General features: G+C 43.3%; 1 protein-coding gene and 1 pseudogene across 2 annotated transcripts in view; both read left to right on the top strand.

Moving 5' to 3' along the window:
- Positions 1-25,972, top strand: part of WLS (Wnt ligand secretion mediator) — a 134,806-nt gene that overhangs the window by 58,940 nt on the left and 49,894 nt on the right. For both annotated transcript variants that reach the window (XM_038001483.2, XM_007978340.3), the window contains exons 3-8: positions 14,337-14,461; positions 18,631-18,792; positions 20,237-20,373; positions 23,525-23,693; positions 25,224-25,321; positions 25,685-25,748. In XM_038001483.2, the coding sequence (XP_037857411.1) occupies positions 14,337-14,461; positions 18,631-18,792; positions 20,237-20,373; positions 23,525-23,693; positions 25,224-25,321; positions 25,685-25,748 (755 nt within the window). The remainder of the gene's footprint in view (positions 1-14,336; positions 14,462-18,630; positions 18,793-20,236; positions 20,374-23,524; positions 23,694-25,223; positions 25,322-25,684; positions 25,749-25,972) is intronic.
- LOC103224644 (C-terminal-binding protein 2 pseudogene) lies at positions 10,117-13,026 on the top strand (annotated as a pseudogene).

Below are 25,972 nucleotides of genomic sequence, written 5' to 3' on the forward strand. Positions count from 1 at the left end.
GTGTTTTCTCTTTATCCTGGACTCCCTCTGCACTGTTTGTTTTGGAAGTTGTTAAGTTAAATTAGCCATCCCATTCCTTTCCTGGTTACTGTATGAGAATGCAGCTGTCAGTCTGTGAACCCTGCCATCATCTATTTTTAGACACAGTGTGAATGAAGCTCTCTTCTCTAATTGCATTGAGAGAGAGAGAGAGAGAGAGAGACGCAGGTAGATTTTCACAACGATCAAATCAGCTATTCTAAATGCTGTGTGTACCGACAGTGTCCTGGAGAGAAAGCAAAGAAACCCACTGTGTGTTTTCCTCCCTTGGCTGTCAGGTTTGTTTTCTCTCCACATTGATGTTGATTATGGTCAAATAGGAAAGTGCTGTTGCCACATTTGCTTTCCAGTGTTTTAACACTTGCCCGCTTGGATGGTTCTCAGTTCTCTAGCTTTGTTAGCAAAAGATTGGTTCATCATTGGGTTCAGATTCCTCGGTAAACAAATTCCTTAGAAAATATCCTTCCAGCAGTATTTTCTACAAGGTTAAATCATCTTAAGCACACTGAGAACTGTGTTAGCAGTGGGCCTCAGTTTCCTTAGGATGTCTCTCTGTCCACCTGCCCCCGCATCCCAGTCTGTCTTCGACACAGCTGCCAGAGTCTCCTTCTTTGCTTTAACATCCTCTAATCAAAATGCTGCAGCACTCAGGCCAAGCTTCTTCCCTTTGTCATCAGACGCTTCCTGTTCCCTAGCCTTCCCTTTTCCTTGCACTCCCTCTCACATTCCCTGCCATATTGAATTAGTTGCTTTCCCTGACTGCACCCTGCTATTTTGTGCTTCTGTGACTTTTCATACATGGGGCTTCCTCTGCCTGTAACGCCTTCTCCTATTTCGCTGCCTAGTGAACTCCTATTCTGTAATTCATTGGTAAACATCACCTCTTCTCAATAGGGTGAGCCAGGAGATTCTGTCTTCTGTGCTACATTTCTTGACCTTCTACTCAGAACTCTTGATCTTTTGTGCTGACTGTATACTTCATATATACTTCTAATGCAGTACAAACTACATGAAATTATACTTATTTATGTATATAACTGCCTTCCCCACTTTACTATAAACCATTTGAGGGCAATGGCTTTGCCTTATATGCCTTTTTATCCCTACTCTTTTTTTAATAGAAGAAGTTTAATTGTTTCACTCTTTATAGACATATACAAACGTACATTTTTATGTTGATATACATGTATATAGTTCCAAATCCTATTTCTATATAAGATTTGTATTTATTTATATATAGGATTTGGAACTTCTCTGAATATATTTTTTAAAATTATACTTTAAGCTCTGGGATACATGTGCAGAACTTGCAGGTTTGTTGCATAGATATACATGTGCCATGGTGGTTTGCTGTACCCATCAACCTGTCATCTACATTAGGCATTTCTCCTAATACTATTCCTCCCTAGCCCCCCACCCCTCAACAGGCCCTAGTGTGTGATGTTCCCCTCCCTGTGTCCATGTGTTCTCATTGTTCAGCTCCCATTTATGAGTGAGAACATGCAGTGTTTGGTTTTCTGTTCTTGTGTTAGTTTGCTGAGAATGATGGTTTCCAGCTTCATCCATGTCCCTGCAAAGGACATGAACTCATCCTTTTTTGTGGCTGCATAGTATTCCATGGTGTATATGTGCCACATTTACTTTATCCAGTCTATCATTGATGGGCATTTGAGTTGGTTCCAATTCTTTGCTATTGTGAATAGTGCCACAGTAAACATACGTCTGCATGTGTCTTTATAGTAGAATGATTTATAATCCTATGGGTATATACCCAGTAATGGGATTGCTGGTTCAAATGGTATTTCTGGTTCTAGATCCTTGAGGAATTGTCACACTATCTTCACAATGGTTGAACTAATTTACACTCCCTCCAACAGTGTAAAACCATTCCTATTTCTCCACATCCTCTCCAGCATTTGTTGTCTCCTGACTTTTCAATGATTGCCATTCTAACTGGTGTGAGATGGTATCTCGTTGTGGTTTTGATTTGCATTTCTCTGATGACCAGTGATGATAAGCTTTTTTTCACATGCTTCTTGGCCACATTAGAGTCTTCTTTTGAGAAGTGTCTGTTCATATCCTTCACCCACTTTTTGATAGGGTTGTTTGTTTTTTTCTTGTAAATTTAAATTCCTTGTAGATTCTGGATATCAGCCCTTTGTCAGACGGATAGATTGCAAAAATCTCTCCCATTCTGTAGGTTGCCTGTTCACTCTGATGGTAGTTTCTTTTGCTGTGCAGAAGCTGTTTAGTTTAATTAGATCCCATTTGTCAATTTTGGCTTTTGTTGCCATTGCTTTTGGTGTTTTAGTCATGAAGTCTTTGCCCATGCCTATGTCCTGAATGGTATTGCCTAGGTTGTCTTCTAGGGTTTTTATGGTTTTAGACTTTACAGCCAGTCTTGTGTGAGGAAACCAGTAGGTGCTCAGAAATATTTGGTGGAAGCAAAAATAGAATTGGATGATCCATCTAGCACCAGGGATTTCAGGGGTATTTGTGCAGGGGTCTGTGGGGAGCAGGAGTAAAAAGGCAGGTGATGGGGAAAGAAAGTGTGAATGTCACCAAAATAGAGCAAACCACTTGTTTGTTGGTAGAGTGACAGGAAATTTAGGTTTGTAAGAGTTATTTGGAGAAAGAAGGGTGACAATCATTAATTTGGTAAATATTTAATGAATATCTATTGTGCAAAGACATGAGTGCTAAAAACTGTGAACACGACTGAGGCAGTCCCTGGCTTTTAGGAACCCAGCCTAAGTAGGAGGTGGGTAGGGAGAGAGATGGGGATAACTAGTCAGGAGAAGCACCGTGGAGAATAAGTGTCATATTGCTGGGTGAACAGGGTGCTGTGGGGAGCAAGAGGAGGGGTGCTATATTGAGTTTGGGTGAGTAAAAGAAGGCAAGAGTAAATCTGGGGGGAATTCCAGAAGATGAGTAGGAGTCTGGCACAAGTGGGGATGCAAAGCACTGTCTGTGGCCCAGATAAAGAAACCTTTTGTAATTCACCCTCTCAAAGGAGGCATCTCTTTAAAATTTGGTGTGATTTTGGGGGCCCTGAGTACAGCAGGTGTAGATAACCTTGAGTAACAGCCTTGAAATAGCAGCCAGCGGCCAGGCACGGTGGCTCACGCCTGTAATCCCAACACTTTGGGAGGCTGAGGCAGGTGGATCACCTGAGGTTGGGAGTTCAAGACCAGCCTGACCAACATGGAGAAACCCCATCTCTACTAAAAATACAAAAAATTTAGAAAGGCATGGTGTGGCCCATGCTTGTAATCCCAGCTACTCAGGAGGCTGAGGCAGGAGAATCACTTGAACCCAGGAGGCAGAGGCTGCAGTGAGCGGAGATCGCACCATTGCCCTCCAGCCTGGGCAACAAGAGTGAAACTCCGTCTCAAAAAATAAATAAATAAATAAATAAATAAATAAATAAAATAGCCAGCACTGACTGAGTGCTTACTATATGCCAGGCCCGTGCTGAGTGCTTGGCACACATGACCTCATTTACTCCTCACAGTCATAGGAGAAGGGCATTACGATGACCATGATTCTCATCTTACAGATAGAGACATTTAGTGACTCCCAACATTGCATAGGCACCAAATAGCTAAGGTGGGCTGTGATCCCAGGCTGTCTGTCTCCAAAGCTGAGCTCTTACTCATCTTCCAAGGCTGAGGGGAGAGGGGCTGTATAGGAAGTGGCCAACCTAGGTAGAAGGGGTAGTGAACATTCATAGAACTAGAACCTAGGCTGGTATATAACATCTTAACCAATGATGCCATTTAAGGAGTTTTGACATCATACTGAAGACAATATACAGGCATTGAAAGTGTTTTAGAAATCATTTCTCTAGCAGGAAGTGTGAAAAATAGGAACAGGGCAGGTGTTTTAGTCATGGAGGCTGGAGATAATGGCCTGAACAAGCAGAGTATCAGTGAGGAGAGAGAGAAGGCTAAATCTGAAAGACACCTAGTAGAGTTGACCAAATTTGACGGTTTGGATTTCTAACCCATGAAAGAGGAGGATAGACTGGTAAAAAGTGACCATGCAAATTCAAATCTCAAGAGGGAAATCTGGACTGGAGGGCGTGACGTGCATCCCAGGAGCAGATGAAATCCTTCAGGGTGAATGTGTTGAGTTAGATGAGGAAAGAGCCACTCTCCGACCTGGTGAACAACAATAGATATGGTTTTTTCTATATTCTGTGGTACTTCAGATTCATTTATTTAAAAAAAATGGATGTCTCCACTTACTTTTTCAGTGATATAGCCTTTAAGCACTAGTAGCCTTGGCTGCAATCAGGGTAAGTGGATGTTTTCTAACTGCATGTCACTTTGAAGGGAACCTAATGTGAGCACCGTTCTCCCTTGTCCTCATCATGTTCCATAGACAGATATGTGACTTCAACCAGAGGATAATGCATTGGAATACAGCAAGGAACCAGTTTTGCAATGCTTAGAAATATGTTTTCTTACATGTGGCAGATAATTCTCAGCAATTCAAATGCTTGATTTGATGATGAAAGACAAGAGAAGCAATGTGATCTAAACTGTTAGGCTGGTTTGCAAAATAATTGTACTCATTCATTTTTATAACCACTCACACCCAGGCCTGTAGGGCATCTTAAGAAAACAGCTAGGGCCAAATTTATAATTAGCTGAGTCCATTTTTGCCAGACCTAACCGTGTATAGGACAGGGTTGGTTTTGTTATTTCCTTAATTGAAAGCATCAAGAAAAATTCAAGCCGGGTCAGAGAGTTTTTTATTGGGGAAGGAATGCTGGCATAAATAACCCCAGATTATATGTCTGCCAGAGGCTGGGAGGAGATTCGTCTCTGTGGCCTCTTTCTGAGGTTACCCAAACAAACTCTGGTGACTGGCAGCTCCCCTATGTAATGTGGGAATGCACACGAGCTTTGAAACCTCTTTAATTTTTTTTCCCAGGGCAAAGGCCCAGGAAAGTCAAAGTGTCTCTAGGAACTTTAAAAGCTTTTGACAACCATAAAATCATTCTTGATTTCCTCTAATATATCTTGTCCTCTCCTTTTTCCCCTTTTATTCCAGTTAATAGGTCAACAATATAACCCAGCCACCCTGGGACTAGATGGAGAGGGAACTGGTATTGGCCAGCAGCCTTAGGGAGTAGTTCCCACTGTTTCCATACTGCAAAGGTGAAAACTGAGACTTATTTAAGGTTGTTCAGGTGGGAAGTCATAAAAGAAGAATTCAAAATCATATCCATTTGGTGCCCAATTTATACACTTTGTACTATCCTGGCTGGTAAATACCTGTTTCAGATATAGAAGGTGTAGAGCATAGGTGAGAAGCATTCTGATGTCTTCCTCAATGAAGGTTCTAGTGGCCTTTCATTGCTTCTCCTTCTCCCCGCATTCCCACCCCAGGGACCATTCTTACATTAAGCAGCTGCCCTAGATTTCTTGGGGATACTAGACCTCTTTCCTAGTGATTTCCAGCGCCTCCCACCATTTCTGGCTTATAGAAGGGACTTGCTTTCCTCTCTGACTTTCCACTTCCCTGCAGGAAAACTGATTGGTTTTGCTTTTCTCAAGCAGGGCAGGGCAGTATCACTGGTATAGAGAGACTTTGTAAGCATACAATTAGTTGATGCTTCCCAATATAGAAAGGCATGGATCTTTCCGTCTATAGCCACACTTTGCAGTCTAGGTCTGCTCCTATGGAACCCTGGAGCATAGGGGAGACTGCCCCCATCACAGGATGGAAATAGTAAGTGTAACAAACGACAGTGTCTTTCCACGCTTCCCTTCCTCCTCTGAATGAATTCTCCACCTAGCCAAAATATGTCTCCAAAGCTATTTGAGAAATGTGAAGCTTGGCTAGCCCATAGGACCTATGGGCATCTATACCAAAGCTGCTCGTATAGTATAGGTATGGAAAACCATGGATTTCAAATCTGTAAATGCCCTATGCTGATACCTTACAACTGTACCCCCATGAAACTGGTATAACCAGTGTCCTTGTTTTATAGGGAAGGTTCTCCAGTGCCAAATGTTGCTTAGCCTTCCTGCCATTCTCCCAGGGAGTTCAAATTGGATTCTTCGCCTTCATTATCTCGGGAGGGTGGAGGGGAAGTATTGCCCACGCAGTATCCCAGGAGTCATGAAACCAATGTTTTATTAAATGCAACATCGTCATTAATGCTGAACTTTATTTCCAAGTCCATTGGAGGCAGAAGAGAAAACAATTCAGGTAACCAGCTTTGCAATTTTACTGTGTTCCTCTGTCTAGTGCTTTCCTGTTTCTGGGTTTTGTGATCTAGGTTTGGATTAGGGATTCATAGTGGGAAGCTCCATGTTCCTGAAACCTGGTAATTATTTTGAATTAAGGAGAAGTATAAGAGTTTCACTTCTCTAATAAAATGTCAACAACATACCTTACCCTTCATGCTTTCTGCTCTGTCTTAAGCATTTTTCATGCGGTAACTAGTGTAATAATCATGAAATTCTAGGCATTAAGTCCTATCCTACCAGGTAAGGAACCAGGTCTGCTAAGATTGACCTGTGCTACTTCATGTGTGCTAGCCGTCTGGGGGTGGGGAGTGATATCACCATCTAGTAAAGGTCACTTGAACGGGCCATTCTCCCTGTGGTTTCTATTTTTTATGTACATCATAAAAGATGGCAGAATGCTATGAGACTACAGGCTATGAAGCTGTAGGGTCCTGCATCTGGTATTTCTAGGATAGGGCTTTCTGAGTTTTGGCATCTTCACCTCATAAACAGGAATAACACCTCTGCTTCATATTGCACAGGAAGTAAGGAGATGATAACGTGAGGAGACGGCAGAACATGCTATAATTTTAACAACCAATAACAAATGGCTTTAGAAAGCTTAGATTAGTGAATTCCAGACATTCTTATGAGCCATACTTGTAGCCTCCCAGGAACACTCCCTGTTTCTCTCCTGCAGAAAGCTGGAAAGGTGTTTAGTTTGTGTTGAGTGGCTCTTTGACCAAGTATGCTTGTTAGTTTCTTTTGAATTCTACTGTGTTTGTTTGTTTTCACCAACAAAGGTAGTAGAGTGCAGTGGGACCCTCATGTGATCCAGACTGAAGCTCTGCTGTATACTAGCCATATATTCTTGGGCAATTTATATAACGTCTTCTTCCCAGGATGGATGTGAGGCCTGAAGAAGGCTGTTGCATGTTAGTCTCTGATGAAGGAGAGCTGTTGCTCTTATTAAAGACTTAACATATTCATATTGTGTGACTGCTTTGAGGGGCTTCTTTTATCACAAGTTAGCCAGTTTTCTTTAAGCAATACAAAAAAAAGTAATTTTATTTTAAGGCAATTCCGATGACTTTATACAAGTTCCTTAAGATCTGAGGGCATCACTTTACTCATTAATTAAAAGAAAATATTCATGTCCACTTCGTGGAATTGTTGAGAACATTAAATGAGGTAATTTAAAGCACAGAAACCACGGGAGCTTAATATGGAGTAATTGTACATTAAAATACTGTGTGCAATTTTTGTTTTAAACCGCATATTTTAAAATAGTTTTTCCGTTGAGGATCCTCAACAGATTAGAATAACTTTTGAAGCTGGGACCAGGCAAGGAAGCAATCCTATCTAGCCTTGTCTCTCTGAGGCACCGCTCTGAACCAGGCCCACCCCAAACATTTGTCTGGCTCGGGGAAACAGTATGAATGAAGACATGCCTATCATGTTTCTAAATATTTAGAAGTGATAAACCAGGCCAGCAAACTGTTAAACCAAGTATGTTGCATCCTCTGATGATGAGTTACCTGCATAATGAACCGGATGGCCAGGTTTGAATTGAGGATTCAGGGATGACTTGGAATTCTGTGCCAAAATGTGACTGACCAGGAAGCGTGGGCCGCTACACCCCTTTTCTCCCCACCTCTGGCTCCATCCCATAAAGAGAGGGGCCTTGCATGCTTGTACATGGACACCCTAATCTCCAAGTTCAAGCTCTGTTCATATCTTCCAACAAATAGCAGCCTTTTCACTCCCACCCACCCGACCATCCAAGAAAGAGTACACAAGTGATTGTCTAGTTCTTCTTGGGAAGCCAGACCTGGAAAGAGGCCACACAGACCTTGGAAGTAAGATAAGAGTTCAGAGCTGTCTAGGCAGAATGTTCTGGGGTCTGACATCTCAGAGCATGGTCTAGAAGTGAGGGAGTCTGTAGACTCTGGGTATACATATCTCCTTCACTTGGGAGTTTCTTGTCCTATAAAGAAAGGAACAGTTGACAGAGTGGGACCCCTTAAAAATATGGGGCACAAACTTCAAAGACCCCTCTTGCCTGGGTCTAAGGCCAGTGTTGCTCTGAACCCTGCGGCTCCAAGGAGAACAACCTGTGAGTTATTTTTAACCTGTGTGTGAGCTGATAACATTTTTTACAGCTTTTCATATTTATACTCTTGTGTTTCTCCAAGCACCCTTTTCAATACAGTTGAAAGTCCCAATTCCTACTTCCAGCGTTAGAACTATGATGTACTTTATTGCCTAAGATTTGACCCCATGGGAGCTCTGACAGATTCTTTCTGTTGACCACTGAGGCTACTAAGTGGGGAGAAGTTGTAGCCAGCTTGGTCCCTGACCAAGGGGAGATACCAACTCTGAGCATGGTTTCTGCCAACCTGGGAGTGGCACAATTTTTTCTATAGACCCTTGCTCTTCTCTACCTCCAGCCCTGGGTCTATGTATTCCCCTGGTGTCCTCAAGTCCAAAGTCTCTCCTTGGATTATGCAGAGATGGGAAGATGTGGGGGAACTGAGGTCCAGCCGTTTTGTGTGCAGACTTTGACCAGTCACCTCATTGTCAGTGCCATGCTTTGTTCTACCTTGTGCAACCCCTGGTGCTTTCAAATTCTGAGTGGCTTCACGTTCCTGCAGACATATTGGCTCACTTTTCTAGAATATCTCCTCTATAGGAGTGTAGGCTGTGGCTGCCAGGAAACTCTACTTCATGTATTTTTTATCTTTTTAAAAAATTTTGAGGCCAGGCACAATGGCTCACGCCTATAATCCCAACACTTTGGGAGGCTGAGGCAGGCGGATCACCCAAGGTCAGGAGTTCAAGACCAGCCTGACCAACATGGAGAAACCCTGACTCTGCTAAAAATACAAAATTAGACAGGCATAGTGGTGCACGCCTGTTATCCCAGCTACTGGGGAGACTGAGTCAGGAGGATTGCTTGAACCTGGGAGGCAGAGGTTGCGGTGAGCCGAGATCATGCCATTGCACTCCAGCCTGGGTAACAAGAGCAAAACTCTGTCTATAAAAAAAATAAAAAAAATTGAAATCTCTAGTCTGCTCATGTGTCTACAGTTAGTTTTTTCCCCTTGTGATTTAATATCTTTTGCTTTTCTTTTTACTGTCTTTGTCTTTATTTTGTGGAATTTCAGGAGGAAAACACAGTGGCCAATTCACCATGTTTAACTGAGGATAAAAATGGGAATAATGGAATAGTGGGTACTGATGTTCATCGAGGGTTCCTCTATATCAGAATGGCCTCAAATTCCTTCTTCCATAGATCATCTCTTCCTTTTCCTAGATTTCTTCTGAGAACCAGGGATCTGCCATGCTGCCATGTCAGCTTTAAGCCACTGTAGACCAGTGGATAGAAAAGCCCTGCTTTTCAGAGGGCAGTTATTCCTATCTGTTTCCCTTGTGACTTGTATGTGTTCAGGCTTAGTAAACTTTTATTAAGCACCTACTGCATACTAGGCAGCATGCAGTGCTTTCACTAACTTGACTCAATCCTTGTTGCAGCCCTGGAGGGGGTAGGTATTACTTAGATGAGCAAACTCACGTGCTTGGATACTGAGACTTCTTCAAGGCTGAATAGCCAGAGCCTAAAATTGTGCCCATTTTCATAACCCTAGTGGTGGATGGATCTCCAGTCATTCTGGAAATGTGATTTGTGCTTTTTTTTTTTTTTTCCCTCATTAAGACTTCTCTGGAGGAGTAGAGTGGGGCGGGGGGAGGGGAGCGGAAGGAGGGTGCGGAGGGCGGGAGGAGGAGGAACGGGGAACTGGAGAGATTAAGTTTTTGTGCGTGTGTCCCTGTGTGCGTGTGTCATTTTAAGGTGGCTCAGGAGCAGCCCAGAGGAGCCAGCGGCGACCCGAGTAGCGAGGGACCGAACCGGGAGCCGTGCTGCGCTGAGCGGGGTCCGCACAGCCGCCGCCCCGGGTGGAATGGGAGGGGTGGGAGCCGCCGCCGCCTCCAGGGTGGGCGCCTTTCGCGTTGGACGCCGACCGTCCAGGAGGAGGGTTTCATCACCTTAAATGGTTTCGAACCAATGAAACTATTCTCTTAAAAAGACAGACAGCCCATCGTGTGAACTAGAGTTTGTGGACAAATTTATATTGGGTTCATAGTGGCGTCATGCATGCAGACTCCTGCGAGTTCCCCTAAGTTCTTAGAGGACTGCTTTGCAAAAAGCAAAAAACTGCTTTTTTTTGATCTGAGAGTTGCAAGGTTCCATAAAGAATGGTCCCTTGTGGATAAGCACAAAGTCAAGAGACAGCGATTGGACAGAATTTGTGAAGGTATCCGCCCCCAGATCATGAAGGACCCCCTGCACCCCCGCCCCCTGGTGGCACTGCTGGATGGCCGCGACTGCACTGTGGAGATGCCCATCCTGAAGCATGTGCAGTCCACGCAGGAAATCCACGAGAAGGTTCTAAATGAAGCCGTAGGTGTCAAGATGTACCACACCATCACCCTCACCAGGGAGGACCTGGGAAAGTTCAAGGCTCTGAGAGTGATCCTGCGGATAGGCAGTGGCTATGACAACGTGGACATCAAGGCTGCCGGCGAGCTCGGAATTGCTGTGTGTAACAACCCGTCTGCAGCTGTGGAAGACAGCGGACTTTACCATCTGCTGTATCCTCAATCTGTACCGGAGGAACACGTGGCTGTACCAGGCACTGCAGGAAGGCACGCAGGTTCAGAGCATGGAGAAGATCCACGAGGTGGCCTCAGGAGCGGCCGGCATCCGTGGGGAGACGCTGGGCCTCATTGGCTTTGGTTGCACTGGGAAGGTGGTTGCAGTTCGAGCCAAGGCCTTTGGATTCAGCGTCGTATTTTATGACCTGTACTTGCAGGATGGGATCCAGCAGTCCCTGGGCGTGCAAAGGGTCTACACCCTACAGGATTTGCTGTATCAGAGTGACTGGGTCTCCTTGCATTGCAATCTAAACGAACATAACCACCACCTCATCAATGACTTTACCATAAAGCAGATGAGGCAGGGAGCATTCCTTGTGAATGCAGCCCGTGGTGACCTGGTGGACGAGAAAGCCTTAGCACAAACCCGCAAGGAGGGCAGGATACAAGAGGCAGCCCTCAACGTGCATGAGTCGGAGCCCTTTAGCTTTGCTCAGGGTCCGTTGAAAGATGCACCAAATCCCCTCTGCACTCCTCACACTGCCTGGTACAGCGAGCAGGCGTCACTGGAGATGAGGGAGGCAGCTGCCACAGAGATCCGTTGAGCCGTCACAGGTCGCATCCCAGAAAGCTTAAGAAACTGAACAATGAATTCTTTGTCACATAGCGCCTTGGTCAGTAATAGACCAGCAAGCAATTCATCCTGAACTCGATGGTGCCACATACAGATATCCTCCAGGCATTGTGGGCGTGGCTCCAGGAGGACTTCCTGCAGCCATGGAAGGGATCATCCCTGGAGGCATCCCAGTGACTCACAACCTCCTGACAGTGGCACATCCTTCCCAAGCGCTCTCTCCCAACCAGCCCACAAAACACGGGGACAATCGAGAGCACCCCAACGAGCAATAGCAGAGAATGCCAGAAGGTAATCATTCAGATACACTTGGGACCAAGAGACAGTGAAAAATAGATGAACTAAGAGAGAAAGAATCTTACGGTCTTTGTAACTGATTTTGGACATATACATCATTGATGTTGCGGTGTTAAAACTACAAGAGCTACAAACTGAAGATGCTGTCTGCTTACGGAAGTGCTAAAAGACTAGGATGTGATTTATTAACGACCAACTTCTGTTATTGTGTGTTAAGTTTTTCATCTGTGCATCAAATCACAAAGAATAAATAGAGCTTTTTCCTTTATCAGTCCCTTGGGCACAGCAGGTCCTGAACACCCCGCTGTACAATGTTGCATCAAGAGTTCAAACAACAAAATAAAAAATATTAAGAGGAAATCCCCATTCTGTGATGAGTCCCTTAAGTCTACAGGGACTGGTGACCTCTTTTTGCTAATAGGAAAATCACATTACTACAAAATGGGGAAAAAACTGTTTGCCTGTGATAGATACCTGCACGCATAGGATTGAAGACAGTACAGGCTCCTGTACAGAGAAGCGTCTCTCACATCTAAACTGCCTACTGAGTGGGCAGGTTGGTTGTAAGTTCAGTAAAACCCTCTGATGATGAAAAAAAAAAAAAGTATTAAGTTTCACAAGCTGTTTGTACTCAAATATATTTTCTCAGTTTCAGATCCTCTGCTATTGAGTGGAAAGTCTTGAGCTAAAAGGGTTCAAGAAGAATAATGTTGCATTTCCTTATGTCTCAGGAAACACTTTTTATGGTAACTTGTCAGATTGTCTATGAACAAAACCCACTTTTTTAGACATTGATAAAGTCTTCTTTTCTTCACGTGATATTTTATACAACAACACTTCAGATGTATTAGATGTGACTAATTTTAACAAATCCTATCAGATTTGTATCAAAATAGTTACATGTTCTATTCATAGTGACTCATTGCCTTTTTGTTTAAAAAGATGGCCTATTTTGAGCTTTGTATAGGTGCATTCCTGTTTTTGGGACAAAGGAAAACTTTAAAGTTGTCCCAAACAGAAAAATAATGGCTATCAGAAGTATGTTTTGTTTTAGTGTGAGTTACCATTACTGTATTTGTTTATTGTAAAGGTGGACATTTAGTGTTCAGTACAGTTTTCAATAAAAAGTAATTAAAATTTGTTAAGTTCCAAAATTCAGGTACATCTCACTAATGTGAAAGTTCTCTACTTGAGATGTTTAAGGCAACTGCATTGTCAATTATCCAATTTCCAACTCTTGTTACTGATAGGATTCTATCTGCCTATTCCATAACCAGACTCAAGAACGCTGACAATTACTCCATGTGATACAAAGTTTAATTGAAAAATCAAAACTTCACACAAGTCCATCATTATCAAGTCATGCCATCCTTAAGATGTAATGGTGGGTTAGAGCTAAATCAATTAAAAAAAAAACAAAGTTGCTCAACTTGTAGAGTTCTGATTTTAATTTACCCCAAAGCAAAATGACCTGGACCTGGTTCAAGGGAGGGAAGTGAACCTTGAAACTGTTTTGCCTAACAAAATGATATTTACCAAGAAGTGTGGCAAAATAGTCCCATGAGTTAAGAACTTGAAGTTGATTTAATGAATCTTCTTTTTAAATAGAATTAAACCTTTATACAAAAAAAAAAAAAAAGACTTCTCTGCTCTTGAACTTGCTCATCATAGTATAAAACAGACAAAATTAATAGGTGCAATGTTTTATTAATCTCATCTCCTTAATGAGTTCTGTGGTGAGTTTAACTCATTTGTGGTCCAGTCCTACTGTTATGGAAGTATGTGTGAACATTCATTTGTGCAATTATGTATTATTATATTCCTATCTGTGTATAAGTCTTTAATTTTGGAAAAATACTTTGCCTTTTATGTTAACTTCATCCACAATATGAAGGGATCTTGACTCTTGGAGAAGTAGCAGATCCTATATTTGAGAACTTTTGGGAATAAGTTTGAGAAGGATGTTTTCAGACAGAATGTGACCAGAGAAGAGCCCCAGAGGGACATGTCTGAGGGGTGGTTGAAAAACTTGGTCATGTTTGTCAGAGAGGAAAGAAAATGCAGGCAGATCTGGTATGGTTTTCAAGAACATAAGGCACTTTTTATGGAAGAAGGAAGGACCTCACCTTCCATGTGGCTTCTACAGGCAGACCTAGGACCTGTGGTACAAGTTACGGGAGGATGAGGTCTGACTATTTGTGCTTCCTCAGAGGGAGTGAGGCCCCTGTCTCTGGAAGAGTTTAAATGGAGGCTCTTGACTCTGGCAGAGTGGACATGAGAGGCCACCCAGCATTTGGCTTAGACTTTCATCCTATGACTTCTAAGTCTTCAGGTTTGGAGTTTGATAGAAATTAATATTTCTCTTTTGTCTTGCTGATTTCCATAGCAAAGCCTATAAGAATTTTTTGAGCTGTTTCTAAAATATCTTCCAAAAGCCATTTCTGAAACGTGCATCCTTTCTCTTGCAGGAGAAAATGCAGAAGTCTCCATGGACGTTTCCCTGGCTTACCGTGATGATGCCTTTGCTGAGTGGACAGAAATGGCCCATGAGAGAGTACCACGGAAACTCAAATGCACCTTCACATCTCCCAAGGTATGACCCCTTGCTGTCTAAGCCAACAGAGTTTTTATCTGGTTCTCAGGTATGTGGAAAGATTTGTTTACTTTTCCTAGGTGTGTCCCTTCTTCGCATGAGGACAGCTTTGGTAATACCTGTTCTGTGGAGCATTTTCTTTCCTCTTCTCTCCTACCATGGGTCTTTCCTAACTTTGCTTTTGCCTATTACTGTTAAGATTTCCTGTGAAATAGTAAAACCATGGGGTTGAAGACTCTTGAGTACCTTGCCCCAGCTTTAGCCATTTTTTTCCTAAAGAGGAGAAAGATTGGGTGGTTTTATCGCTGATGGTGTGACCTCAGGTAAGCTTACATAATCTGTCTGAGCTTCAGTTTTTCTTCTGTGAGATGAGATAAGAGTTACCTACCTTGGGAGTCTTTTTAAGGGCTAGATCAAGCTTGTCCAACCCGCTGCCTGTGGACCGCAGGTAGCCCAGGACGGCTTTGAATGTGGCCCAGTGCAAATTCATTAACTTTCTTAAAACATTATAAGATCTTTTTTTGATTTTGTTTTTAGCTCATCAGCTATTGTTAGTGTATTTTATGTGTGGCTCAGGACAATTCTCCTCCTTCCAGTGTGGCCCAGGGAAACCAAAAGATTGGACACCCCTGGACTAGATGATACAATGAACGTAGGCAGGATGAACTTATACTTTAACAGCTTGTCTGGGACATATTTGAGAGTCAAAGTGGATATTAACCAGATGGGCCACTAGGAGAAAACGTATAAACTAAGGCCCTCCATGGGCAAACCTAAGGACCTGTTGCAGTGTTTTCTGAAGCACTAGGGGTGTCTCCACTCCCCCAGGCTTCCTAGAACAAAGCTACGGTAAGTGTGTTCTGAGGACCAACAGTGGCAGCATCACCTGAGAGGTTTTAGGAAAGGCAGATTCCCAGGGCACACCCAAAACCTATTAAGTCAATGTCTCAGGGGGTAGGAGCAAGGAATCTATGTTTTAACAGTCCTTCAGTTTATTACCTTAAACTCAATGAAGTTTGAGAGCCACTGCCCTAGACCCTCTGCTGAATGCTAAACTGGGGGTGGGGGAAAGGAAGGAAAGAGAGAGGAATCTTTCTTCTTAAATGGCCTAAATACTGGCAGAGGCAGGACTTTAGTACTTGAAGAAAAGTCTCTACCAGGATACAACGAATTTGTCTCCGAGACAGGAAGGTTGAGCCAGTGTCCCAGATGCCAATGTGTCTCTTTTCATTTGAACTTAGGTAAATTTGTGTCATGGGTGGCCATGTTACTCACTCCATAGTGACAGGGAAGTGTGGGACACCCAGAGACCCATCATGGGGGATTTCATATCTCAATTTCCATAGGGCTGTCCTCCAGAGAAAGCCATTTGTAGGTAGAAAAGAGTGACAGAAACTGGAGGAAGCAGGAGGGAGGAATAGCTAACATTTTCAGATCTTTGCGTGCAACGGAGAAAATTAATTAAAAATCTTTCTAGCTGTCTCTGCAAGTTGACTGTATCTTTGAAACACTGGTTGAACATCTAAGCTAGATGGCTTTTGGATGCAGAATTGTATCCTTAGAAAAGGGAAAAGTCATTTCTCTTATTTATACACATGGAGGGCACTGAGTAGTGTGAGGGGGAAGGGTGTTTGCCTGCAACTGCTTCTTAATGACGGTTGCTTAATTATCTTTAGGATGTGTTGATCCCTTGCAAGAAAGATATTAAACCTTGAAAGGTGCGAAGGAAATGAATCATCAAGTCTCTGCTTTTTGATTGCAGTGAAATTTAGTCTTGAGTCTCAAGATTAAATGAGAAATTGCTTTAAAGCTTTTCAGTCCCTGGTGGATTGTGAAGTTGAAAAAAAAAAAAAGTCAAGTTGCCACCTGCTGTAATTTGTCCTAATTAGCCAGTCTCATGCTGGAGTTGGGGGAGAACTGGGGGTGGGGGAAAGGAAGGAGACAGAGAGGAATCTTCCTTCTTAAATGCCCTAAATACTTTAGTGCTTGAAGAAAAGTCTCTACCAGGATACAACGAATTTGTCTCTGAGACAGGAAGGTTGAGCCAGTGTCCCAGATGCCAATGTGTCTCTTTTCATTTGAACTTAGGTAAATTTGTGTCATGAGTGGCCATGTTACTCACTCTGTAGTGACAGGGAAGTGTGGGACACCCAGAGACCCATCATGGGGGATTAGAGGTGACCCTGGAGATCATCTTTCTTACCTTTCTCACTTTACTTAGGAAGAAACTGAGGCCAAATGAGGCAGGGTGACCCAAGGTACCCAGCAAGGAACATGGTCAGGACTAGAATCAGAGCTTCCTGGCCTGGAGTTCAAGTCTTTATCACAGCACAACGCCTGCCTTTGGGCAGGGCCCATGTCCTTCTCCCAGTTCTGCTACTTTTGGGACCCTGGGCGAGACACACACCAGATGGTATTAGACTAAGTAGGTTTTGTTCCCTTCCCCCCTCAAATTCTCAATTTCCATAAATAAAATAAGGCCCTAACTGGAAACAAATCAGAAAATGTCCTCTTGCTGTTACCACAGAGGATAATCAGCCTCCTCACTGCAACTGAATCTGAGGGAGAATTAGAGCCTGTAGTGAATTTTCAGTAGTACCTGCAAAGCCCCCATCCTCCCTGATTTGAAAGTATAAGAGAGAAAGGAGTGGAGGGGAGAAAAAGATGATCTGTATAGGAAGAATCATCCGACCTGCAGCTGAGGTTTGAAAAAGAAGCAGCATTCTTTCTACAGAAGAATTTTTAAAAATCAACCATGCCAACTCTAATCAACTGGTGTGTCTGAGAAGAGCCACTCACACCTTAGGGATAAAAACTGTTGACAACTGATTGGTAATGTGTGCCGTGGTATTGGTAATTGGTAATGTGGGGAAGAGGAGTTCAAAGCACTTCCCCACCTCCACCTTGCCATGTGTGTCTCTGTCTCTGTACAAAGGTCTGTTTACTGCACTCTAAGCTCTGACTGTTCAGTAAGGAACCCTCCCCACCAGCCAAGATCTCAGAAGGGCCAGAGCCCCTTCCTACACACTCTTAGACTATAGACTCCTTGTTACCTTCTTTCTTCTCATTTCTTCAGTGGATCTTTGCTCTGAAGATTTATGACAAATTATGGAGGGCTTGTGAATTCAGGCTTAGGGACGACAAATTAGATCTCCCCTATCACTTGATCAGGAGGTACCAAGTAAACATTGAAGCTGACGTGGAAACCCAACATTGATGGTAGACTCTCATCTTCTGTATCAGGGAAAAGTCCTGGCCTGCTGAAGCTCATTCCTCTACCTGCTCATATTTACCCCTGGCCCCCACCCCTCAGCAGGTACACATAGCTGGGAGTCCTGGTGAGGTGGAGCAGAATTTAGTTTTCAAAAAATAGCTGTGTCCCTACTGTCCGATTTCTCTCCACCGTGCTCTGGGCAGTATCTCTTAAATTGTTTGGCACGAAGTCCAAGAGGCTTTACTAGACACTGGGCTAAATCTTCATTTCATTAAAATATCCATTCCCTTCTGCTATCTTGGACTATTAGGAAGCATTGGAGGCAGAAAATTCTGAGTGGTTATCTCTGGCCACTAATCTTATTATTACCTTTGTTTCTTCTGTTTCAACCTTCCCTAAATACCAAGGGCTCCTCGTGTCTTTTTTTTTCCTGGCAAGTGAATAAAAAGAAGATATTTTCAGCTGCTTCTAGCTTCTCCCTCAGGCCAAAATCAGAAGAATAATTAGCCGTCCTTAAAGAGTGTAATGATTCAGCAGGAGCTTCCACCTGAACGTTTAAGAAGCTGACTGTTCCACAGAGCCTTAGAGGTCCCTGACGACACACTGCCGATAAAAATTGTTGTAGCCCTCGCAGACAAGATTAGTAAGATGTGAGGTTCTAATGAAGATGAAACAGTCGAGAATGGTGTTAGGAGATAGAAGGAAGGTGTCTCTGCTTTCTACCTAAAATTTCTGGTTCTACCTTGAATATGGCTATTGTTGTTGTTGTTTGTTTTTAGGTTGGGATAGCTGGGTGGACACCATGCCTCCAGTATGCCTTGTTGCTCTGTACCTCTAAGGTGTACCTTTAAGCATTAGCTGTTTAAAATTGGTGTTATGGGTCCAGGGTAACAGAATTCAGAGCCAGTCTATTGGAAATAGTGACCCTGCCTCAAACCCTCTGCTCTTCTTCCAGACCCCAGAGCATGAGGGCCGTTACTATGAATGTGATGTCCTTCCTTTCATGGAAATTGGGTCGGTGGCCCATAAGTTTTACCTTTTAAACATCCGGCTGCCTGTGAATGAGAAGAAGAAAATCAATGTGGGAATTGGGGAGATAAAGGATATCCGGTTGGTGGTAAGTGAATGTAATTGATCTTGGCATGTGTATTGGAGGGGAACTCCATCTCACTCATGGCACCTCTATGCCTCACCTGTCTCATCTGAGAAATGGGAATAATAACATACTCATGATGACTGAGATAATAAAGTGAATTAATTTGTGTGAGAGATTACAGAAATGGAAAACAATGCAATTATTGTGCCCACTTAAGATTTTAAATGGGCTTAAGATCACTTAAGATCATTATAATGATAAGATCATGATATAGTCATGATTGCATAATGAATAACACCAAGATAAAAGTAAATTTTCTTTTTTATGTGTTTCACCTTGCAAGCACAATTGTTAAAGGGAATGGGGTGGTTTAGGTTCTTTCTATCTTATTTGTTTAATTGGGGAAAAGTTAGAACTTGCTGCAAGGAGGACCTTTCTTTTCAGTCTCAACAAAGTCTCACAATAATTGGGTAAAGAAACAGAAAAGCGTAAGAATTACCTGTAATGTCCTACTATTTAGAGAAATAGTCACTGTTCAGGTTTTGATATATCTCCTTCCAGGCTTTTTTTATACGTAGTAATTCCCTTACAAAAAGTAGGATCATATTGAACTGACTTTTTTCCTTGCTTTCTTATTTAATGGTATATATAATATAAATTGGTGAATATAATATAAATATACTTTACATTATTGGTTAGCATTTTATAGAATAGATTTACCTTAACACTTACCAATCTCCACATATTGACCATCTAGGATATCTGCAACTTTCTAATGAAAAGCTTACAAAAAAAAAAAAATTGATCATGTACTTAATCATTATCTTAGCATAGAGAAAAAGCTCTTGTAGCCCTAGTAGACCAGATTAGTAAGATGTGAGGGTCGAATGAGGATTAAATGGCCAAGAGAGGTGTTAAGAGATAGAGGATATCTCTGCTTTTTACCTAAAATGTCTGGTTCTACCTCAAATGTGGCTTTTTTAGGGGGGTACACTGTAGGGGTGGTAGCTGGGTAGATATCATACACCCTGTAGGCCCTATTAATCTGTACCTGCCCTATTAATCCATACCTCTAAAGTGTACCTTTAGGCATTAGCATTTTAAAATCAGTGGGATGAGTCCAAGGTAAGATAATTCAGCCTCTTGGAAACAGTGACCCTGCCCCAAAGCCCCATGCTCTTCTTTCAGACCCCAGAGCATGAAAGCCATTACTGTGAATAGGATGCCCTCTGTATCTCTCTGGTCTCAGGTCCATAGCACAGGGCTCTTTTAATATGTATTTCTGTTATCTCTGAGGAGAGGCCAAGGGTGTATGAGGGCAGTGCATGCTATGAATGTGAAAGCTCTTGATCATGAACATTTTGCAGACAAGGTCTCCACTTACCTCTCCCACAAACGCATTTGCCAGTAGAAGGAAATGCTAAGATAATATTCACCTTCAAAATTATCACTGGTCTCTGCCTAGGGGATCCACCAAAATGGAGGCTTCACCAAGGTGTGGTTTGCCATGAAGACCTTCCTTACGCCCAGCATCTTCATCATTATGGTGTGGTACTGGAGGAGGATCACCATGATGTCCCGACCCCCAGTGCTTCTGGAAAAGTAAGAGCTGGTTTTGGAGTGCTCTTCAGGAATACTGGCTTCTCGTGATCTCTCAAGCTCTTGCTTTTGCTTGTGTCCAGTTCAAGCAGCCAGTGTGTGACTTAGGCCAGTGATTTGACCAGGAGTCATCCTGGACTCCTTTTTCTCCTGCAGCTTTCCTATGCAAGTTGTTATTAAGTTAATCCTCAGGGTTCTACCTCTCTCACCTTTCTGGCTCTTTTTAATTAATTTATTTATGTTTTGGAGACAAGGTCTCACCCTGTTGTCCAGGCTGGAGTGCAGTGCTGGGATCTCAGCTCGCTGCAGCCTTGACTTTACAGGCTCCAGTAATCATCCCATCTCAGCTTTCTAGTAGCTAGAACCACAGGTGTATACTCCCCAGCTAGTTTTTTTATTTTTTGTAGAGACAGGGTTTCACTATGTTGCCCAGGCTGATCTCGAACTCCTGAGCTCAAGTGATTTGCCTGCTTTAGCTTCCCAAAGTGCTGGGATTACAGGTGTGAGCCACTACACCCAGCTGACCTTTCTGACTCTTTAACCTCTTTGCTCTTCGGGATATTCCGTGGTCAGAATCAGATACTTGTCTGTGTTGTAGTGAAGAAACTGCCCTAAGCCCAGCTCCCCTCACTTAAAGAAAGACAGTGCTCCTGCAGGTGTACCTACTTTCTCTCCACATCACTGACTTCTCCCTTTCTGCTGGATTCTTTCTATTAATATACAAACATGCCCTGCCATCTCCCCTTCTTAGACAAAATTCTCCCATTTCCCAGTTCTCCCTGAAGCTACATACCCTTTTTCTCTCCCTCATTACAGCAATGCTTCTCAAAAACCTTGTGCATATGTCTTCTCCTCTGTTCTTTCTTGAGTCCATTCCAGTCTGGATTCATCTCCAGCACTTTACTAAAACTGCTTTTCACAGGATCACCAACAACCTTCATAGTCCAAATCCAAAGATCATTTTTTAGTCCTCACTTTTTTTTTTTTTACTCATCCCAGCATCTGACATAATCAGTTTTTCTTCCCAGAGTCTCCTCTACTCTTCTGTTGGTCATTCTTCTTTGCTGACCAGCATGTAGGCTCCATTTCTGTCTCCTTCCATCTTTCCAGTCTCTTAGACTTTGGGACTGGGGTACCTGCTTTGGACCTCTTCTCTTTATTAGCTGTGCTTTCCTCAGGGGTGATCTCACCTACCTTCATGGTCTGAAAAATCATCTGCTCTCTGATGACTCTTAATCTATATCTTTAGCCTCAGCCTCTCCCAATTCTGGACCCAAATATTGCAGCTCTTTACTTAATGTCTTCATTTGCATTGAAAATGTCACATGTACCAAGGACAACACTTGATTGTGTCCCACTTCCAACCTGTTCCCTCCCAGAATCCCCATTTCAGTAAATGGCAACTCCATCTTTTCAGTTGTTCAAACTGGAAATGTAGCAGTGAGTCATCCTGTATGTCTCTGTTTTTCACACTTCTCATCTAACTCACCAGGAAGTCTCACCATTTCCACTGCGGCCACCCTAATCTAACTAACCCACAATCGCTTCTCACCTGGATCAGTGGGAACAGCCTTGTTGCAACCCCTCTCCTTGCTTCCACCACGTGCCTCCCTGCAGCCTATTCACAGGATAGCCGGAGTGCCCCCTTTCAGATGTTAATCAGATCCTGTCACTCCTCTGCTCAAAACTCTCCACTGGCTTTTCATCTCCTTTGCCCTGACCTATAAGCCCCTTGATGACTGGGTGCCTTCCACCTCTGATCTTGTCATTGTCCTCTCCAACACCTACCAGCCCCCTTTATTGTGCTCAAACCCTCACCCCAGGGCCTTCACACTTGCTGATCTCTTCGTCTGTCCACCTTATGTAAAATCACATCCCCATTGCTCTCCACTCTCTTGCCTAGCTTTTTTTTTCATGATGCTTATTCACTTATTTATTATCTTTTTCTTGTACTCCCTCTCTCACTGCATCTCTATGCAAGCATCACAAGAGCACAATCCTTGCTTATTTTGTTCACAGTTATATTCTCAGCATCTCAGAATAGTGACTGACACATAGTAGGAGTTTAATAAATATTTTTTGAGTGAATGAATCATGTCACTCCATTGTTTAAACTTTTTATTGAGTCTCTTCAAGATACATTTCAGTTCTCTAGTGGGATATGCAAGTTTCTTCATGAGCACAGCCCTCTTTGTTTCTCTGGTCTCATGTCCTGTCATTTCCTGATGTGCCACATGCAGATCCCCAAATGCACCAGGTTCTTCCAGGCCTCTGTGCCTCCATCCAGGCTCTGCCCTCTCCTCCAAACACCCTTTCCACCTCCCTTACCTTGACTCACAACTCAGCTCCATTCCTGTCTGTGTCAAAGTCAGAAGTCCTGGTAGCAGCCTTCTATGCTTTAAAACTCTATGATATTCCTGATCCTGCTCTATTCAATTGTCTCTTTATCTGGCTCCTCTACTAACTGTATCTCCCGTGAGTGAAAAAACAGGTCCTGTTCATTTAGGATTCTATGGTGCTAACACAATGCCTGCTACGTGATCTGTGCTTAATTAACATATGTGTTTCAAGGGGATGGAAAAAAGTATGAATAAATCAGTGACATAAGAATTACATTTTAATAGAGAATTGGCAGTTCTTAGTGTGACAGGGGAAGAGTAAAACAAAAGCTAAACAAGCAGTCAAGAGAATTTACATTTCAAATGTGTTTGGAGTCATGTATTATTGAAACAAATATGCTTATATAATTCATCGTTCCTGAGGCTATCACAATAATAACGAGTGTTCTTAATGATCAGATGAATGATGACCTGAATAGGTGAAAGAGGACAGTTATATTCACTGAGGCCTGGGTGAGAAGGCAAGGGGACACAAACATTGTAGGAAGCTCTTCATCTGCAGCGGTACCAAAGTAAAGTGTGGGGCATTCAGGAGGTCAGGTTCACTTCCACAGAAAGGTTGGTGTAGCACTCCTTCATTCTGCAGCAGTGTGAACTACATAGGACATTTTGCATCTCTGTGCAGAAGAAATTAATCATATGGCTTCAGACCCAATAAGTAACATCTCATGTCTCAAAACTGACTTCTGGGAATTGTTTGAAAATCTGCCCTCCAGATGAATGAAGTGGCTGTCCTGATATTTTCTCACCATCAGAGTCATCTTTGCCCTTGGGATTTCCATGACCTTTATCAATATCCCAGTGGAATGGTTTTCCATCGGGTTCGACTGGACCTGGATGCTGCTGTTCGGTGACATCCGACAGGGCATCTTCTATGCGATGCTTCTGTCCTTCTGGATCATCTTCTGTGGCGAGCACATGATGGTAAGAGCCCCTGCGAGGGACAGACGTCTGTACCAGCTGCTCCGTGCAGGCTGCCAAGCTGACACCTGCCCCCCTTTGCCTCTAGTCAGCAGTGGGTGAGACAGAATAAACTAGTAGTTACAAGTGGGAACTCTGGAGGCAGACCCCTCTGGTTCACATTCCTGCTTCACCACCTGCTGACCAGCTGAGTGGCTTTAGGCAAATGACATTATCACTCTGAATCTCAGGTCCCTCATCTATAAAATGGGATGTAAAGGCCTAATGCATGGAGTTTTTGTGCGAATTGAAAGAGAGAATGTGAGTAACTTAAGATAAACACACACATTCTGATGATTAGTATTATTTCTTGCCCTTGAGCTTGAGTTTCTTGTCTGCTGGCTTCTGCCCTGCTTGTCCTGTCCCCAGGAATACAGGTTAACCACCAGAGAATGTGGACCTGGCTCTTTCCAGCTGGCAATGTGTCCAGGTGGCCTAGTAACCCCTATTACTCGGAAATACAGACCTTCCTGGTCTCCTCAGTTTGCACAGACACCAAATCATATTTCAAGAGGGACTGAAGGTTCCATGGTTTAAAATAAGAATGGTGTCGTCATCACATTGTGGCTAAGATGATATGCCAACTGGAACTTGGTCTTCGTGTCAGGCACATGGGCTTCATAGCAGAGTGGACTGTTTTTAAATTCCATTATGGCTCAGTCATAAAAACCAGACCTCTGAAGTCCTGCCGCTCTTCCAGGAGAGCAGTGTGAGAGCAGAGAGAGAGAATTCTGCCTACTGCTAAACTGTCTACATTAGGGGGTCTTTCCCCATGAGGGGTCTTCCAGCAGAGATGCGCTAAGAATGAGGCCTCGGCATCAGGGCCTGGGAGTGGAGGGAACTCGGTCCAGCACCAGGAAGCCAGCCAAGGATTGTCCACAGGGAGCTGGTGTGGACTGACCCACCTGGGGCCCTGCCTGGAGGCTAAGATCATCTTTGCTTTCCCTTTTTTCTCATTCTACATTCCTTCCTTTTCTTTCTCTTGGTGTCTTTGTTTATCAAGGAGAATCATTGCTGGTTTTAATAAGGATGGGGAGAAAATATGCCTGTTTTCCTAACCATAAGAGACACACTTCACATATTTAAATGCTTTAATGTCTTTACTTTGTCTTCTGGGGATCTGTCACTTTTATAAACACAAGTTACAAGTCACATAGAAATTTAATTCAGAATGAGTTATTTTGTGGACCACAAAGTGTCCTCTGCCTGGGAGCTGAGGCCATTCTTTGTGTTCCCATGGCATCCTGTTCTTATTACTCTCAGAGCCCTTATGGCTGGGCTTTGTCATGTTCTGCATATGTGCCAGACTCCCCCACAGAGGTGAGTTTCTGAAGAAGGGATTTTCATCTTCTTTGTTCTCATACACCTAGAGTCTAGCATGGTGCTTGATACATAATAGGTGGTCAGCAGGTGTCCTTCGAATGCTGACTCCCCCATAGAATTGCTTGGTCTTCCTCTCCCCTCTATCTCCCTTCTCAATTTGGTTTTCCTCAGGATCAGCACGAGCGGAACCACATTGCAGGGTATTGGAAGCAAGTCGGACCCATTGCCGTTGGTTCCTTCTGCCTCTTCATATTTGACATGTGTGAGAGGTGAGCAGGTGTTTGTGGGACACTGAGCCAAACTGTGCATCACCACGCCCACTCCTGTCACTTTAGGAGGAGTGTTGGAAAAGGAGAATGGTGGTCGGGAACCTTTGGTATGGAAGCACTGGACGTGGTCACATCCTCAGACAAGGTCTGGGATCAAATCAAATGCACAGCTCTTTATAGTTGCAAAATGTTTGGGCTGATGTATTCTACAAGCTTCATTTCTCTTTAGGATCTCTATAATGTTTTTTAGCCTAAATACAGCCCTCACCCCTGCAGCTGAAAAGCTAAGAATACGTGAAAAGGAAAGTTCCCATTTGCCTTTGTATTAATTTGTCTTGCCTTTCCATCTCATTTTCTTTGTAGAGGGGTACAACTCACGAATCCCTTCTACAGTATCTGGACTACAGATGTTGGAACAGAGCTGGCCGTATCCTTCCTTGATGGGTTCAGGGTTTTATTTCTTCCCCTAGCCACCTAGTCCCCAAGATCATTTTCTAAGGCTCTGCTGATGCTCCCCATATGTACTCAGCCAGGGCTTTGATTCTCAGGCCAATTATAACAGCACAATTAAGGCTGATAATAAGAATTACTGCTTGCTTTCAAGCCTGGATGACAGCAGGCAAAATGAGAAGGTCGCAGCCCATCCTCACA

The sequence above is a fragment of the Chlorocebus sabaeus genome, chromosome 20 (assembly GCF_047675955.1).
Source record: "Chlorocebus sabaeus isolate Y175 chromosome 20, mChlSab1.0.hap1, whole genome shotgun sequence".
Lineage (NCBI taxonomy): Eukaryota > Metazoa > Chordata > Mammalia > Primates > Cercopithecidae > Chlorocebus > Chlorocebus sabaeus.